Source organism: Diceros bicornis, chromosome 8, assembly GCF_020826845.1.
Source record: "Diceros bicornis minor isolate mBicDic1 chromosome 8, mDicBic1.mat.cur, whole genome shotgun sequence".
Taxonomy (NCBI): Eukaryota; Metazoa; Chordata; class Mammalia; order Perissodactyla; family Rhinocerotidae; genus Diceros; species Diceros bicornis.
Genome location: NC_080747.1, coordinates 54,719,296 through 54,733,872, shown reverse-complemented (window position 1 = coordinate 54,733,872; position 14,577 = coordinate 54,719,296). Strand labels below are relative to the sequence as shown.

The window sequence follows — 14,577 nt, the reverse complement described above, 5'->3', positions numbered from 1 at the left end:
AAACATTTGCCAACATATTCAAGAAGGCCCTGATATTAAAAACACACAAAGATATCACAGAAAAGAAAACTGCAGACAAATATTTCCTATGAATGTAGACGCAAAAGTCCTAGGCAAAATGCTACCAAATCAGGAATATACAAAAGGGATTATACACCAAGAAAAAGTAGAATTTATCCCAGGAATGCAAAGTTTCTTTAACAACTAAAAAATCATTAATATAATACACCATTTTCAATATAAAATGAAGGACAAACACTGCATGATCATTTCAATAAATGCAGAACAATAATTGGGCAAAATCAAATACCTTTCATGATAAAAATACTCAGTAAACTAGGAATAGGGGGAAATTTCCTCAAATAGATAAAAGGCATTTACAGTAAACCACCTCTGACATCATACTTAAGGGTGAAACACTACAGGTTTTTTTCTAAAATAAGGATCTCTATAAGGATGTCTACTCTCATCACTTCAACATGTTATTGAAGGTTCAAGCAAAAACATTTGACAAGAACATAAAATAAGGAAATCCACATTGGAAAGGAAGACAAAACTACCTCTATCGGCAGATGAAATAATTTTGTATAGAGAACATAAATGAGGGTTCACTGGAAAATATACAACTGCAATAAACAATCTAAAACGAAATTAAGAAAACAATCCTACCACAGTCATGCATCACAACGACAGGGATACGTTCTAAGAAATGCATTGTTAGGCAACTTCATTGTTGTGCAAACATCATACAGTGTACTTACACAAACCTAGATGGTATGGCCTACTCTGTACCTAGGCTATATGGCACTAATATTACGGGAACACAATTGTATATGGGGTCCACTGTTGACTGAAATGGTGTTATGCACCACAGGACTGTACAATATCACCAAAAGAATAAAATACTTAAAAATAGACTTAACAGGAAAAGTGCAAAATTTACACTGTTGAAACTACACAACATTGTTTAAATATATTTAAAAAGATCTAAATAAATGGAAAGACATCTCATATTCCAGGATTAAAAACTTAATATTGTTGTAATGGCAATTCTCTTTAAATTGACATACAGATTCAAAAAATCTCTGTCAAAATCCCAGCTGACTTCTTTGCATGAAATGAAAAACTAATCCTAAAATTCTTGTAGATATTCAAGGCACCTAAAAGTAGTCAAACAGTCTTGAAAAAGAGAGCAAAGTGGGAGGAATTACTCTGATTTCGAAGCCAACTACTAACTACAGTAATCAAGAGAGGTGACACAGATATACAGATAAGCATATAGATCAATAGAACAGATGTTAGAATCCAGAAATATACTTATACATTGATAGTTAACTGATTTTTGACAAGGGAACAAACATTCTTTTAAATAAATGCTTCTGGAGAAACTGATTATCCAAGTGCAAAATAATGAAGTTGGACTGCCTACTTCAAACCATATGCAAAAATTATCTCAAATGGGTCAAAAACCTAACTATAAGACTAGAACTATAAGACTCTTAAGGAAAACCATATATAAAACTTTGTGATATTGGATTTAGCAATGGTTCTCAGATATGACACTGAGAGCGTAAGCAACCAAATTAAAAATAGAGAATTTGGACTTCAATGAAATTTAAAATTTTTGTTCTATAAGAGACATCATCAAGAAAGTGAGAAAACAGCCCAGATAGTTGGAGAATATATTTTCAAATCATATATCTCACAAGGAATTTATATCCAGAATATATTTTTTAAAAGTTCTTACAATTGAATAATAAGAAAACAAATAAACTGATTAAAAAAACTAACAAAGATTCGGAATAAACATTTCTCTAAGGAAAATACACAAATGGTAAACAAGCATATGAAAAGCTGATTAAAATAAATAGAATCAGGGAAAGGTAACTCAACCACAATGAGATAAGACTTTACTCTCACTAGCATGCCTATAAATAAAGAGACAAATAATAACAAGTGTTGGCAAGGATATGGGGAAATTGAAACCGTTGTATGTTGCTGGTGGGGATGGAAAATGGTGTAGTGACTTTGGAAAACAGTATGTCATATCCTCAAAAGAGAAGCATTCTCAAAAAAGAATCTTCTGGGAATATTCTGATTTTATTGAAAAGGTCTGTAAAGATATGGTTTTGAACAAGAAAGTTATAACAAACCTACAAGAATCAAGGTTTGATCTCATTCTCTCAGACCCCATTGGACCCTGTGGGGAGCTGCTGGCTGAGATACTGAAAATACCTTTAGTGTACAGTCTCCACTTCTTTCCAGGCTATACAAATGAAAAGTATAGTGGTGGACTTCCATTCCCTCCATCCTATGTACCTGTTGTTATGTCAGAATTAAGTGATCAAATGACATTCCTGGAGAGAATAAAAAATATAATATATGTGCTTTATTTTGACTTTTGGTTCCAAATAGTTAATGAAAAAAAGTGGGATCAGTTCTACAGTGAAGTACTGGGTGAGTCATGTTTTCAGTTGGCAGCTCGAAGTCCTAAATTTCTTAGTGCCTGGGTTGTGAGTTTGTATAGACAGAAGAATTTGTCTTTTATAAGTGGACTGTTGAAATAGAAATATATAATGATCTCTCAAACTCACAAATATTATGAAGATGCTTAAATTATAGGGTCAGTTAGATCCCTGTGGCCTATTTCTAATACAGGACACTAAAGGAAATCATCAACCATAAACTAAAGCACTGAGGAATTTGTTAAGCAATCGTATGTCCATTCTTGTTTGTTTGTTTGCAACAGGCTTCATTTCATAGAAGAGTTTTAGGTCCACAGGAATATTGAGTAGAGATTTTGCTTATACATCCTGCCATGTCACATTTATTGTCTCCTCTGTTATCAATAAGCCCCACCAGAGAAGTGTACTTTCTACAAGTAATGAGACTATATTGACACGCCATTATCATTCAAAGTCTGTATTTTATATTAAGATTCTCTCTTCTATATTGAGTTGTACATTCTGTAAGTTTGGATAAAGTTATAATGCCATGTGTCCACCATTATAACATCATACAGTGTAGTTTCATTGTCCTAAAAATCCTCTGTGCTGTGGCTAATCAATTTTACTATAATTTTTTTTTCATTGTCAATAAAAGTCCCTACCAATTTCACTAAATGTCTTGATCAAAGCAGACATGTAGGTTGAGGAGTTACATATTTCGAACACACCTGTTTATGGAGCATTGAGGAAATTGTTTCCCCTTCTACAGTTTCAATTCATTTAAAAAATAAACTATTTTGCCATTTTACCAAAGGATTCCTTCACAATACAGACATATATTGGCTCTATCTTAGTTTCAGGAACCTATAATTCCAACTTTCTAACAATTACACATTCTTTCATTAAATACTTACAAATCATCTGTTTTAAAGGCCTAAAATTTTATTGAAAGGTGGACATGCAAGTTATTAGTCATTATTTTTTGAAAACAATGTCTCTCCATTAAAGACAAAATGAGCTAAAATTATGGGTGAGCACATCGATTTCCATACTGTATGAAAACTTTTCAGCTGTTTTTTGGAAAGACATTTATTTATCGCACAAATATTATCAAGCTCCCAACATGAACTAAATGTAGGGGCAGCCACGCTCTCAAAAACCTCACAGTTTACCTGGAAAATCTAGGATCAAGGCAATAGCTTGCTAAATTGTAGAAACTAGACTGAATACTCTAGGTAAAGGTGTTTCCATGAGTATGCTAGGGTTAGCTGAGCTGTTAAAATCATTGTTTACATTTGCATCAGTTACTTTTGCAGCTGTACAGAGTCAAAAAATGCATATTTAATTCTTTAGTGTCTTAGGTTTAATAATTGTTTAGATTATGAAAGCACGATGTGATGTTAGAGAATAAAGTCTTACACTTTCTCATACGTATATAAACAACATATATAAAACATGTTTTTTATACACACACACACACACACACACACAACATGCATATTTGTATTATCAAACCACAGACATTTTTAAACATCTTTGGCTATGTCATTCCAAGCTCCTTTCAGGAAATTACTTGGTATATTCACATTGCAATATTCTCATTGCATCTACTTTTTTTATTTGTTTCAATTTAGGAAGACCCACTACATTATCTGAGTTAATGAGGAAAGCTGAAATGTGGCTCATTCGAACGTACTGGGACTTTGAGTTTCCTCGCCCACTCTTACCACATTTTGAATTTGTTGGAGGACTACCCTGCAAACCTGCTAAACCTCTGCCCAAGGTGACCTATTCCTGTTTGATATGTTTGTTTGCTTTTCAATTTCAATAGAAATGATTCTGTTGTATTTTTTAGAATATTTGATTACAGTGAAAGATACGGGAAGCCAGGTAAAGTGACCTGCCAATTAGAACTCATATATTTCAATACCATTGCAAGAATCTGAAATTCATTGTCATTATTGTATAAAGTATTATATCTGGAAGACTTTGGGAATAGAGTCAGTTAAATTAAGGCCTCATTATTCAACACATAAGAAAGTATCAGTCCCTCATTCAAAGAATATTATTGAAGTGACTAGCATAGTCCAGAGATAAGTGCTGGATATGCAGAGAAGCAGTGTAGATACAATTTTCGCCCATACTCACCTAATATTCTACTTGGAAAGATAGGATATAAGTGTGAAAAGTATTATAATAAGGAAAGACCACAATGATAAAGAACATCCAACGAGGATCATAGAACAACAACGTTTAGAATCAGACAGTGTATTCTTTATATTGGAAAGGTCATGTCATTATTTTTCAGAGAGAAAAGAACAAATAATGAATTTAAAACAGAAGGATTGAAAAAAAAATGAGTGCACAGTTTTGATGAGATATCCGGAAACTTTTGGCTCTTCTACATTTGTTTTTTGTTATGAGTATATTGAGCAATAAGGAATTATTCTAGTGAAGAAAGTAATAAATCATTTTCAAATCGGCAAGAATATGGGACCACAAAATAATTCTGAAACAATTCCAGGCAAGAGGGTGACCACATCTCCACTGCAGAAAGTCCTGCTGTACCTCTCCCACCGTGGGCCAGGTGCTCCCTGGGGGACTCAGTCAGGTGAGGATGAGGGCCCCTCACAGCCAGTTACACATAGCACATTCTATTAGGATCCATTTTACAACATGATTTCAGGGCAAAAGGTGTCATACATAAACAAACCAGAAATATGGTCACTCAAACAAGTAACTATACATGTATATTTCTGGATTATAAATAGGAATCTGAGGACTATTTGATGGAAACTACAAACGGTAATACCAGACTCATGAATGACAGTAATTCTCCTGCCTTTGAAGAGTGATTTGGGAGGGAGCTTGAGAAATATTGACAAAAGATAAGGTGAGGTATAAATTATTACAGAGATCAGAGAAAAAAGATGTAAAGTAAAGTAACCTGAATCAAAGTGAACATTTTCTTAGTGCTCATAGTTAGAGAGATAAAATACTAATGACTAAACTAAAATAATTCTTCAGAAAACCTGTCTGGAATAAACACAAGTGATTTAGTAGAACAATAACAATAAAAAATTAAAGATGAGTTAAGATCCTGCAGTGTGGCCTCCTTCCAAGAATCTATATTAGTAATTAATAACAGTGTAAAGGAAGATACTACATATAATGCTGTCTAAGAGCATTTCCTCCTCACTACTGTGTACTGGCTCTATTTCACTTCTTGCTTACACACAGACCAACACACACACACACACACACACACACACACAAATGTGCACAGATATACATAACAAAGAAAATCAATCTCATATCAACTGTATCATTTCAAAGGAAGTGAGGGATTAGATCTATTAAAAACAGCCACAGATGAAAATTGAATGGAGTTTCCCCAAAAAATCAAGAATAGAATTACTGTAAGGTCCAACAATTCCACTTCTGGGTATTTATCCAAAACAATTGATATTAGGATCCCGATGAGATATATGCACATCCATCTTCATAGCAGCACTATTCACAAGAACCAACACGTGGAAGCAACCCAAGTGTCAATTGATGGATGAATCAATAAACGAAATGTGGTATTTACACACAATGAAACGTTACTCTTCTTTAAAATTGAAGGGAATTCTAACACATGGCTGAACCCTAAGGACGTTATGCTAAGGGAAATGGGCCACTCAAGAAAAGACAAATACTGTACTGTTCCAGTTATATGAGGTATCTAAACTAGTCAAATTCATAGAAACAGAAAGTAGAATGACAGTTGCCAGGGACTGGGGAAGGGAAAAATGGAGAATTATTGTATAATAAGTATACTTTCAATTTGCAAGATGAAAAGTTCTAGAGGTTGGCTGCACAACAATGAGAATGCACACACTACTGAACTGTAAACTTAGGAATAGTTAAAGTGGTAAATTTTATGTTATGTGTATTTTACCACAATTAAAAATAAACAGGCACTACTCTGATCATTCCTGATAATACCTGATTTCTCTCTTTAGCTGTTTTTAGCAATTCTTTCAATGCTGTTTCTTATGCTGTTGCTCTTTTGTGATGGAGCAAATGCTTTCCTCATAGGAAATGGAAGAGTTTGCCCAGAGCTCTGGAGAAAATGGTATTGTGGTGTTTACTCTGGGATCAATGGTCAGAAACATGACAGAAGAAAGGGCCAATGTGATTGCATCAGCCCTTGCCCAGATTCCACAAAAGGTAAGATCAAGTACCTTATAATGAACAACTGTTTAATGTGTCTGTTAAATTTTGAAAAGAGTCTGATTACAGAAACTTCTCACATCAAAGGTAAACTACATTGCCTTATGATAGATCCATTTTATCTTAGATACTAGTTTCAAAACCAAAATATACATGGCAGGGGCTGATAATGCAGAGGGTGTTTTTGATTTGACAATAACTTTGGCATTCACTTTGAGATCAGAAATAAATAATTTAAGAGATACGGTGTGAAGTTTTGGTATTATAATGGTATGGTGGACCTGTATAGATACCATCACATTCTGCCCCGTCATTTGCTCTTTTTCCTTGCAGGATTCCTGAGGGCATTGTACACACTACAGATGTTCTCAGAAAGGAGTTAAATTTTAAGAGTAACATTAAGCAAGAAATGATAAAAGTCTGAAAGGCATGCTGCAATTTAGGCTTGCCATGTAATCCAGGCCTCTTTTACTGCCCTTAAATTTTGAATAGGCCTATTCAATGTGCTTTTCAGGGTGAAATGCAGAGAAATGATGGTCAGGGCTCACAAAGCTGCATCCACATACCTATCCAGCCATGATGATTTAGAAAAAGAGAAAAAACAACCTGAAAAAAAAGAAAGAGATAAAACTGCCCTTATAGATTGGGCCTTGCCAATGTCTGAATCAGGAGATGAAAGAGAAAGGCTGGAGGTGGGTCCAGACGTTACGGTGACCCTGTGCTTTATAAAATGTGGCCCTGCAAAGACTCGGCTTCTAATCCATCCCAATAATAACTCCTCTTCATTGAAGAAGGAGAAGGAAATATAAAAAGAAGTCAACTAGAAGCAAGGCTAGCATGGGAAACTTTCAGATGTTCCCTTCCTCATAAAATATTGTAATAAGTTATTTGTAATATATAAAACATACCTGGAATCTCTTGGTATTTGTTTAGTTTCCTAACTGATAAAGCTTTCTCCTTATATTAGGAAAAAGATTCACATAACAAATAGATGTTAACTGGTAAACTAGAATCCAGCTTAGGAGGATTGCTTGGGAATTCCTAAATCTATACATAATTTTGGTACTGGATTTGGAAATGGCTTGGCTATAAAAAACCATATTAATCAATGTTGTCTATGTTTGGAGGAGATCCTTAAATTGTTAACAGTGCATTGAATAAAATTTAGGATCATCAAGATATTCAATTTTTTTCAACAGCTATACTGTTATTTATGAAATACCAATAGGCTCTTCTTTTCAACATTTAAAGAATTTTCCAAACTAACAATTGTGATAATACTCTTGATTCATGTAAGAAAATTACTACTTGAAATTTTTCTTGGAGGTAGAGATTAGTAATTACTAACTTGAAACTAAACGTAGGGACCAGCCCAGTGGCATAGTGGTTAATTGTGCGTGCTCTGCTGCAGCAGCCTTGGGTTCAGATCTTGGGCTTGCACCAATGCACTATTTGTCAAGCCATGCTATGGTGGCGTCCCATATAAAGTGGAGAAAGATGGGCACTGGTGTTAGCCCAGGACCAGTCTTCCTCAGCAAAAAAAAGGAGGATTGGTGACAGATGTTAGCTCAGGGCTAATCTTCCTCACAAAAAAAAAAAAAGAAACTAAATGTACTTGCCAATCTGATATTATTTATTATTACTAATAAATTGTTAATAATCAGATTTTGTTCTCGCAAATAGCTGATTGCATACATTTCCCTTTTTGTAAATCAAAAGATGTAAAACTCTAATAAAATAACTTATAGAACAAGTGGATATAAATAAGCCACATTCCTCAACACTTAAGAAAAAAATAAACAGGTTAATATTGAATTTGGAAGCTGAAAGCTGGTGTAATAAAGAGTTAAATTAGCAGATCATTAGTAATTTGCAATTTTTTTGCCCTATAATTATAATGAATGTCTAAAAGATTTTTATGTACTTGAATTGGTCATTGAAAATTTGATTTGTCTCATCCAAGTGTGAATCATCATGATTGCATTCACACTTGATTAAATATAAAATAAGTACATGGAAGATGAGTATTCCTATTATATCAGTGTTTTAGTAGTTCTTGTTACTTAATATGTCTTGTCTTCATTTCTTCATCTATCATAATGAACGGGTTTAACTAGATGTCTCAATCTATTTAGATTCTAAAATACTACATCTTAGAAGTTTGACTCATGGAATAAGGTATTTTCTTTATTCTAACAGGTTATATGGAGATTTGATGGCAAGAAACCAGATATCTTAGGACCAAATACTCGGATGTATAAGTGGATCCCCCAGAATGACCTTCTTGGTAAGACTCTGGAAAACAAATATTCAAATGAAAGTAACTCCAACCAGATGATAATAGTTCACTGGGAAACAAATTTATTGAACATTTATTATTGGAAACCTCAAAAATAAAAATTAACTTCCTTATTCCTTATTCGTTATTCCTCAGTCCTAGGGGAAAGGATAAGATATAACAGTTGGCATTTTATTATACACAGTCACAGTCCTTAAGGCCAGAATCAAAGTATTTTCATTTCATGTGTAATTACCTCTCACAGAGCATTTTTCAACACCTTTCTGGATTGTGGCTCTGTCCTCTAATTCTCTCCTTACACTAATCCTTTCTCCCACTGTGGGGGTGTATCAGGTGCCACCGATAAATATCAGCTCCTCTTTTATCACCAGCGACTCTCCATTTTCCATGGGAAAAAACCCAAAATCTCTTACAGAAGTGATAACACATTTCATGATAAACTGCATCTTTTCCTTCCTCTGATATCTGCACCACCACCATCAACTTCTTGCTGCCTTGACACACTATTTAGCAGATTCAGTGACTTCATTATTTCATTGAGAATATATTCTAACATATCCCTTCCCCTCATTTTTATTCCACACATTCTTTTTCTTATCCAGCATGTTCTCTTTCACTTTTGTCCACATGGCAATCTTGTATTCATTTTTCAAGTCTCAAATCATACACCGATCTTCTATGTAGCTTTCACTTACCTCGCCACCAGGCTTAGGTGCTTCTTCCTTTGAGCTCTGACAGACATTTAATGAAGTTTCATGTGTATAATAATATCTTATCTAGAATACAGTGCTGCATTCAGAGCCTTATATTGCCCTACTCTCATTTTATTCTAAAACTGATAATTAATAATTGGCTGAAATTCACCCAATCCAGGTCATCCAAAAACCAAAGCATTTATAACTCATGGTGGAACAAATGGCATCTATGAGGCGATCTACTGTGGGATCCCTATGGTGGGCATTCCTTTGTTTGCGGATCAACCTGATAATATTGTTCACGTGAAGACCAAAGGAGCAGCTGTTAGATTGGACTTCAACACAATGTCAAGTACGGATTTGCTCAACGCATTGAAGACAGTAGTTAATGACCCATCGTGAGTACCAAAATATTTTTAAGAGATAGTATTTAAAGATAGGTTCTTTTGCCAATGGTGAGTATGAGTTCCACCCCAATTTTAAGAAGCTAATTATGAAATTATTAAGATGATTTAACACATTAAATCTACTTTTATTTTCACCCATTTATTGCAAAGTTGTATTTTAACCCCATAGATTTAATGGGTAACCAACTGGTGCAACAATTTTTTCCTGAAATACTATAAAGTTACATAGTTAATTGTAAGAAGCACATAATTTTAAAAATATGATAGAACCATAGAAGGAAAGAATGATGAACTAAAAGAAATATCATAAATTCTTTCAATTCATTACATAAAATTTATGAAACTATAACTCTCTTTTTATCAAAAATTTATCTTAATATTACTATTTTAACAGATTTTATAATGACATATGTTACATACTATGAAATTCATCTGATAAATTATAAAATTCAAATATATGTAGTATGTTTACAGAGCTATGAAACCATCACCATAATATAAATATAGGACATTTTCATCACTGCAAAAAGTAGCCTGACATGCCTTAGAAGTCACTTCCCATTCCCTCCTTCCCAAGAAACCATTAATCAACTCTCTGTCTCTGTATATTAGCACTTCTGGACATTTCATAATAAGGGAATCATACAATATATGGCATTTTGCAGTTGGCTTTCTCCACATAGGATAATGTTTTTGACTTTCTTCCCTGTTGTAGCTTTGTATTGCTGAATAATATTCTATGATAAGGACATAGAACATTTTATGTATCTATTTATCATTTCATGCATATTTTAGTTGTTCCATGTTTGGCTATTATGAATATTGCTATCTATGTTTTTGTGTGAATATGTATAAACTTGTCAGTACTGAAAGTACATCTGAACAGACTAAATCATTTAAAGATAAAATTGTCAGAGTGGATTTTAAAAAATACCTATATATACTATTTACAAGACATGTTTAAATAGAAGAGTACAAGATGATTCTAAGCACAAAAGTAGGAAAAAATCTATTTCAACAGTAATCAGAGAAGCATGTATGTAGCTGTACTAATATCAGATACAGTAGACAGAAACACTACCAAAATAAAAGATAAATACCTCACAATGATAAATAGGTTAATCCTTAAAAACAATGCAAATTATTAATTTGTAATACCTCCTAATAAATCCCCCAAAGTAAGAGTAGACAAAAACAAAACTCACAAATCTATAGACATACTAGGGTGTTTTTGAAGACGTTTTTCTATAATATAGAAAAAGATGACAAAATAAGTACATAAAAGATTTGAAGAAAATTATAAAATGTAACATATTGATATATATATGTGTATATGTATCTATCTATATAATATATAAATATGTATAAAACGATGGGGAAAACACATTTTTCAACAACATGAGATTGATCATGCATGCCAGAACAAAACCAAGACTTAGTATTTGAAAATTTTCAAATTATAAAGAGTATATTGTCTGGTCAGACAAGAATTAAGTTAGAAATTATCAAAAAAAAAAAAAAAAAGAACTAAACAAACTCTAAATTTTGAAAATTAAGCAATACATTTCTAAATAATTCAGAGTCAACAAAGGAATCATAATCATACATGCACCTTCTTCTCAATAATTCCCTTCTAGATACTACACAACAGAAATGTATACATATGTAAACCTAAAGATATACACAACAATATTTACATCAGGATTAGTAGAAATGGCCAAAATATTGTTAACAATGCAAATGTCTAATGATCATTATGAAGAGATAATCTGTGGTATTGTCATACATGGATACTATACAGCAATGGAATTCAGCAACAACTGCTAGATAAAAGATAAAAACTAATGAGTATCACTATATGATTCTATATGTAAACCAGAAAAACTAACCTATGATGTTAAAAGTAATGATAGCAGTTAATTTGTAGAGGGATTATTGACTAAAAGATCCAGGAAAATGAGGAGCTCCTAGCAGCTTGTGGTATCCTATATCAATATGTAGGTAGTAGGTACATTAGTATATTCACTTTACAACAATTTTCTAGTTGATTATGGAATTTTGAGCTGCTCACTTAGGATATGTGCATTTTCCCTTTAATTTTATACTTAAAGGTATATTTTACAAAATGTATTTTGAAATCTAGAAATCAAGTAGAAAAAAAAATGAAAAATGTAGAAGAAATGCCTAGGGGTGCTATTAACATGGCCAGGAAAAGCCTCTCTGAGAAACAACACTGAAGCCAAAGCCTCCATCAGGAGTTAGAAGTAAGCCTTGAGGTGTTGCAAGGAAGAGTGCTCGAGGAGAGAGACAGAAGGGACAGAAAGTGCAAAGGTGCTGAGGTGCGGACACTTTTGGCAGCTTCAAGGAACAGCTAGAAGTCCAATGTGCCCACGATAGAGTGTGCATGGGAAAAAAATGATTGGAGAAGTGGTTGTCAAGGGCCTGTTCATGTAGGTCCTGTGTGCCAAAGCACAGATTTGGAATTTATCATAAATGGGATGAGAAGCCAAATGGAAACTTTGAGCATGGAGATGTCATAATCTGACATTTGTTTGAAAAACAGCTATCTGGCTACTGGGTAGAAAAAGGACAGCGGAGTTAGGAAGAGAACAGTAGAAGCACCAGGATGATGAGGAGGCATTTCACCTACAATGACACAATTCCTCTTCAAAAACTTCAAGAGTATCATCCTAAAATTGCTTTCACCATCTGACTTATAGCTCTTAGAATGGCTCTTATCATTTCTTCTGCTAGAAAAGATTTAGCTTGCTCCTCTTAATCTTCACATTTTAAAATATTTGTCATTCAGGAAATTCTAATTTAAAAATTAAACTATCTGTGAAGACCCAAATAAAAAAATACATCCACAATTCCATGACATTTATCTTATGTTTTATATATGATATTTCACAAAGCTCTCGTGGGAATGATATGCTTAAGCAAATTAACTTCCTTTCAATGTTGCTATCTTTGTGATTCGCCTTTAGATATAAAGAAAATGCTATGAAATTATCAAGAATTCATCATGATCAACCAGTGAAGCCTCTAGATGGAGCAGTCTTCTGGATAGAGTTTGTCATGCTCCACAAAGGAGCCAAACACCTGCGGCCAACCTCCCATGACCTCACCTGGTTCCAGTACCACTCTTTGGATGTTTTTGGGTTCCTGTTGGCCTGTGTAGCAACTGCTATATTTGTCATCACAAAATGTTGTCTGTTTTGTTGTCGGAAGTTTGCTAAAACAGCAAAGAAGGAAAAAAAGGAGTAGTTGTATCTGAGGCCTGAAGCTGGTATACCTCATAGGTGGGACTCCTCCAGTTAATTCCAGCAAGAGGTTGTGGTTGTGATGTAAAAGTATCTTCTTCTTGTGACAAAATAATCTTTCACAATTTAGCATCTCAGATCAAAATTGGTTTTCAAGTGATTGACTCCCTGTTTAAGAATTAGAAATGTGTCATGCCAAAGAGAAAAAACTTGGGGAAAAATGAAATAAGAATAAAACTATACGGGTATATTGAAATTTATTATTCTAATTCAAAAGCTATACCAAAAAAATTTGCTAAGCTTAATTGTGTTTCAAACATTGCACATGGAAACAAGAACATTAAGTAGTTTATTCACAATATCAGTATTAAGATGCAAATATTGAGAATATTTTAACTTCATGTTGGTGCAGATTTTCTAGTTTTATCTTTTGCTAAAGAAACCATTCAATAGAATTGTATAAAAAGATTCACCCTTCCATCTCCTTTTAGGAGACCACTAATGCTACTTGGCTTTTACTGTGCATCCAGCCTCAGCACCACTCCTTACCTAAGGACATGGCAAGATGTTTGCCTTCATCCAGTTTAACTTCTTTCCCAGTGGAATGTATGTGGATTTAGAAATACAACAACTGCTACCTCCTTCCTATTATACCGTGAAACATTTAAGAAAGACTTTGGTTTCACTAGCTTATTCTCTTTACCTCAACAGCCCTTTAAAAAGATTCACCTGGATGCTTTCACTCTCATTTTAGCCTTTAAAATGGATGTAAGGTCCCAATTGTAGGTTTGGTAATATAGAACCTATACTCTATAGGAATTATTGAATTTTCATTCTCTCTATATGTATGTGTACACATATATATATGTCCACTTCTTCAAAACAAGGTATAACATCACTTAGCTACCTACATATATGGCAAGCAATTCAATGTGTTTGTTGACGGCAGTTTGAAATAATGATTCTTATTCTATATAACCATACTAGATCAGCATGTCTCATTCCTTTTCTCTTTCCTAGGAGCTTTTTGTCTCATCCCTCTCATTAACCTAATATGGAAACATTAAATCCTTGACATTAAAAAAAGTGTACATCATCATTTTCCTAAACCTAGGCACCCTATGACTGATTATAATCAATAACACTGCAAAGAATACAAAATTTATGTAAATTTTATGGAAATAGGAAAATCAAACCACAAGAAAGCTCAAGGCCTTCCTGAAACATATCCATAAGGGAATCACTTTA

At 33.6% G+C, this 14,577-nt stretch overlaps 1 protein-coding gene across 1 annotated transcript; it reads left to right on the top strand.

Annotated features, from left to right (window-relative positions):
* Window positions 1-2,120: 2,120 nt before the first annotated feature.
* Window positions 2,121-13,333, top strand: LOC131409326 (UDP-glucuronosyltransferase 2B31-like). The gene is made up of 6 exons (XM_058546419.1): window positions 2,121-2,209; window positions 4,086-4,230; window positions 6,531-6,662; window positions 8,865-8,952; window positions 9,838-10,057; window positions 13,054-13,333. The coding sequence occupies exons 1-6, from the start codon at window positions 2,124-2,126 to the stop codon at window positions 13,331-13,333; spliced, it is 951 nt and encodes a 316-aa protein (XP_058402402.1). The 5' UTR covers window positions 2,121-2,123.
* The last annotated feature ends 1,244 nt before the right edge of the window (window positions 13,334-14,577 follow it).